The 5,420-nt window shown below is 39.3% G+C and overlaps 1 protein-coding gene across 1 annotated transcript in view; it reads right to left on the bottom strand.

Moving 5' to 3' along the window:
- nr3c2 (nuclear receptor subfamily 3, group C, member 2) overlaps positions 1-5,420 on the bottom strand; it is a 70,610-nt gene that overhangs the window by 16,474 nt on the left and 48,716 nt on the right. The window contains exon 4 of the mRNA XM_035660367.1: positions 3,082-3,198. Within this exon, the coding sequence (XP_035516260.1) occupies positions 3,082-3,198 (117 nt within the window). The remainder of the gene's footprint in view (positions 1-3,081; positions 3,199-5,420) is intronic.

Below are 5,420 nucleotides of genomic sequence, written 5' to 3' on the forward strand. Positions count from 1 at the left end.
AAAAAGTGAAGGAAGTTTTCACACACAGCAGGGGACGCCTCCATACAGGCAGTCTGCGGGGCATTCAGAAGTGAGTCAATAGTGTTAAACAAAACACGAGGCTTGTGACAGTTTGACAGGATAATATCCGAGAAATGTTTTCTTTTAGCATCTTTCACAGTTTTCTGATAATGACACCTTGCGCTTAGCTCTACGGCTTTAAATTAAGGATATGTTCCATTCAGGTCAGTGAGCTGCTATTATGCATGTTGGCTCTGCTTCACTAAATTAAATGGAGCCTCCATTAGTATCATTCATTCATTCATAACACCTATGTGTACCCTACTATTTCATATCAAAATGCCTGCTGTGAAAAGGGTATATTCATGAAATTATTTTCCCCTTAATATATGCAAACCAGGGTTGGTTGTCACTCACTTTTCTCCACTGTAGTTGATATTTGGCTGACATTACAGAAATAGTTTCATTCTTTACCTTTGGAACTCTGACAGCTTTCTTTACTCGTCTTCACATCGAAACTGCGTCTAAACAGCTGAGCCCCCATTCAATGGGTTACACTGCTGCTATTCAAACATACAGCCACACTCACTGGCAACCTTAAGCTTTTATTCATGACTCATGGTCATCTGCTGCTTTTCAACACTACATAACATTTCACTGGAAAGATATTTGTTTACTCTAAGTCATGTTTTTGTGCTTGCAATATGCTTAAGTTAATAATTATCTGCTGCTAAACTGATGTGTCTATATATGATTGACACATGGTGGATTGTTGGGTTTAAAAGGATCCATTTCAGTGTAGTATAAAACCCCCGGCTGTTGGAGGTGCAATGCTAGAGGGTCCACTTAGATTTTTGTGTACGGCTGATGTGAGGCTCTGTAATATGGTTTTCACAGTTTTCTCTTCTGTGCTAAGCTTGGTGTATGTTTTAGGGGAGTGACAGGGTTATACATGAGTGATTGAGTGACACATGGTGGTCTATTTAAGCTGACTCTTCTGCTCTGCTCTGCTGCTGCAGCACATCTCCTTTAACCCCTCAGCTACATGTATATACTGCTCCAAACACCCCCTCAACATCGCTGCTGCTGCTCATATAGTATTTTGTTTGACCCACCTTCATCTCAGCACCCACCTGTAGGCTCTTATTCCCCTGTGAGTGAGTTTATTAACTGTCAAGTCTGTGCATGAACACTGTGTATGCTTGTGGAGAGCGATTTTAAAGCTAAAAGAAAAATGGACTCTGTCAATAATACATCATTTCCTCATTTGTTTTTTTTTGACAGAAATATATACAAGCAAGTCAAATGGGCCATAAAAAATAAGTGTTCACACATTCACAGTGTAGAAAAATGCATCATAAAGTGCTTTTCTGGAATTGATTTTCACAATCAGAGCCCATTTATTTATTTTATATCGTACTATCTGAGGTTCGGATTGGTTCCAGGATAAAACATTTGTTATCTGTTAGCTGTAACATTCACTATGTAAACAAGAAAATCCTCACCACTGGAATTTTAGTAGTTAGTCATTTTTGCCCTCATTGTGAGTATTTCATTTTAAGTGGTTACACTCTTAGTGTAATTTATATGATTGTTGACAATAACTAAGCACTGCTCTCTAACTGCTCTCCTAGAAATTCATTTAAATAAAAAACATACTGGTACTGATAATGATAGTCCTTCCATGTTTTAAAAACAAAACATTAATTGAATGTGTTTATTTTGTGTCTACGTCTGTCAACATCATTCTCACATACTTAACTGTGCATGTGTTTGAATTATTTTCTTATTTAATTAAGCTCATCCATGTTATTGCATCAAGTCTTCTGAGGGAAAATAAAACATTAGATCCTTATTCCTGCAGCCAATTAATAAACCATTGCTAAGTTCACCAAGGACTCCAGACGCAGAGAGCTTGAGCTCGGTTGGGAGCCACTGCTATTACGGGCCTATAAAGCCCATTTAGATCTTTTATGTGATCTTGGGCTGTGCAAATAAACTTGATTTGACATGACAGCTGACAGTAGTCATGCATTTCCAAATGGCAGAGTTTTCATAAACCAGTAGCCTATATCTTTTACTTCAGACAAGTCACAGAATCTGTCCAAGGTACTGAAATAACCCCTAGGATTAAAATATTCAGTATTCACAGCTTTTACACCGTCATCTCATTGCATATCTGAATAGACAAAACTGCTAAAAGTGTTTAATGACAGAAGTCTCATATGCCAAAGGGTAATAACAGGTATGAAATTAGGTGATGATCATTAAGAAAAACAACTTTACAGTCATTTGAGTGAATGGTTCATTTCAAGCATTTCAAGGAATCTTGCTTTGAAATTACAGTGCACAGTAGAGCTAGTCTGAAATATCCATGTTGCTTTTTTTTTAATACTATAAGCACCTTTCCGTAGGCAATCATTAACTCCTCTTCCCACTGCTATTCTATATATCATTTGAATTTGCAGAGACTTCACTTTAGATTAATTTACTCCCAACTAATTATTAAAAAAGCATGAAGCAGACAGCTCGGGCGACACTCTGTATGAGCTGAATGTGTGTGTCTTCCCTCTGGCCACCTTTGTTTTCTAAAGTAATCTGACAGTATTTACAAAACTGTAAATTAAATGTATATATACACTTACATTCATGTTTAAATTTAGCTTCCTTGGAAGGCATAACATTGAAAATTATTTGTAATTTCAATAACTTTATCAAGATTGTTTTTTAGCCTTGTTTGGTTTAACCTTGCCATTGTGGTCCTGAATTGGAATATATGAATACATCAACCCTCATATCACAATACGGACACTTGTCTGCAGGCTTTGTCAGCTTCCATCGTATAGAGTACTGTAGATCTACACCTTCTGTAGATGCATTATGCATATTGTGCTCAGATATACTATATGTGCACAAATACACACAAACATCCTATGACTCAGCATCCTTGGGCCTCCTGTGACTGCAGCCAGACCTACTTTTCCATATCTATAATTTCTTATAAGCAGAGCCAGGCTGACTCAAATGTCACATCTGAGACACGTGACAGGGCGAATCTGTAATGAGGGTGTGACTCCTCACCTCCTAGGTTCATCCCGGCCTGGAGACACTTCCGTACACGACACGCCGGACAGTTTTTCCTTCGGATCTTGTCAATGATACAGTCATTTCTACCGGCACACAGGTAGTTGTGCTGACCTACAGAAAGACAAGACACAGTGTCAGAACGATGGTGAACGGTACATGCAGCTTGACATAGAACAGCAGTGATATTTTCAAATTTATGTACTGCAAAGATAATAAAAAAAAGGGCAGAAAAAGAGGTTGACTTATGCAATACTGAATAATATTTGTATACATTTGATTACATGAAGAGAAGTAAACGTCTGATTCTGCAGTAGAATCTCTATCGGTGACTGTTTGTAATGTAGGTCAACACAGAAACCAGTGAAATGTCTGGCAATATCAGAGATCTACATTTCATGATTATCACTGTGAAAATGATTGAAATTGGGATTATTCTGCTCTCAAAATCTACAACGCATGACTAATGGTGTATTTTACAGTATATGGCATGTGGGTATTAATATTCGCTGGAACCAGGACACTGGCTGCAGCTAGTCTATTCCTGACAGTGATGCTAACATGGCGAGAATCCCTCCTGCCTCCTGCCTAGCCCTTAGCTAAACCCAATGATCTCCCATTTCAGAGCGCTTCCTTCCGCTTCACTAGTTCTTCACTGTACAGCTCCTCTCCTCCTCCACTCTTCTCCTTCTCTACGCCTGCATCTCCATCCCTCTTTTTTCCCTTTTTCCACACGTCCGCCAGCCTCTGAGCGCCATACGCCCACACACAGGCAGGCTCATGCTCGTGCACACGTACACGTACAGTCATTCATTCTCTCACTCACATACACACACTCACACACGCACGTATGCACGCACACACATGCACGCACACAACCAAAGCTGCTCCACTTGGCAATTTAAAAAAAAAAAAAAACAAATATCTGCTTTCACAAACAAATACACACACATGGAAATCACAACACAACCCAGATGGAGTGGTATAGTGTGGTGTAGTGACCCCATTGACCCCAGTACATGGCTTAGCTCTTTTAGGGTTGATATTAAAACTGTGGGTACGTGTCAGATTGAATATACAGTTGTATGCATGCACATTTTGTTTTGTTCGCATGTCAGTGCATAATTTCTTGCATGTTCATCTTGTATTGTTTATTTATTTAAAAGTATCTGAGATTTCTGATATAAACTTGTGTTTTAGCATGAAAGCACAAGTGCGTTTTGCGTGGAGTTTGCTCAAACATGTACATTCTGTGCATTGCCTTTGTTGCATCTACAGTACAGTATTTGTATTTGTGTGTAGGACTGAGCAGAAGTTGTTTTCAGAGCTAGCAGGAGTAGTGCGCAGTGTGTCTGTCTGGCTGCTGCCAAAAGCCAAGGAACCGAGCTGCAGGAGGAGAGGCAGCAGCTGTAGCCCCACCACTATTTCTGGCTAAATCACATGACCGTTACATAAGCCCATTTTTCTTGCTCTAAAAAACAGTAAACTGCGACACAGGAAACACAACGCAGCCATCCCCTTCCCCACCCCCCTCGTGCACGCACACACACACACACGCATACAAACAACACACTCGCTTGGATAGGCCAGACCAAATGGCAATTCTGAAAACTCTGGAGCCTTTCTGTCAACTGTTTTGCTCATTCCCGTGAATCTTGTTAATAATTGTTAGAGTGAAATACACTTCATGAGACAGGCAAAGTTGCAGTCCGATGGTGTGTATGCGCGCGACTGTGTGTATCTGAAAGGGAGAGAAGTTGTTTATTTATGCACGGTGTGTGCATGCACTCACATGCCCTTGCACAGCATGTTTACCTCTGAATATGTGCATTTGCTTATCAACCTAGCACGTAGTGGGTTTACTGATGAATGATACTTTTTCAGTCTTACCTTGGAAAACGTCTTGAATTTTTTATTTTTTTTTAATCTGCTTTCATTTCTTTGGAAAATGGTTAATTTATTAACTAATTTCTACTCATAATTTCATTTGTATCCTTCCCAAAAATCTATAACTGTTTCTACAATAAAAACATTCAGCAATGCCAAATTCATAAAATACTTCATAAAAAAGGTTACTCAGATACTGTATTAAATTTGACATAATTCTAAAATTTCCTGTCTGCTGCTGCATCTACAATGTACACTCTGTCAGCATTCTTCATTTAATGGAGTCCACTCATGTCTACTTTTAGCTAATGATCTCACAATCTGGCAACAACCCGCTGAGTAGTCTCTGTTGTCTGTCAGCTCCAGCATATATCAGCTACGAGGACATTCTTCTGAAAGGGAAATAGTCTTTCCTATGGGGACCCCACTTTAACAAGAGTAATCTGCCC

Source organism: Morone saxatilis, unplaced genomic scaffold (assembly GCF_004916995.1).
Source record: "Morone saxatilis isolate NCDOM2014 unplaced genomic scaffold, NCSU_SB_2.0 Contig17, whole genome shotgun sequence".
Taxonomy (NCBI): Eukaryota; Metazoa; Chordata; class Actinopteri; family Moronidae; genus Morone; species Morone saxatilis.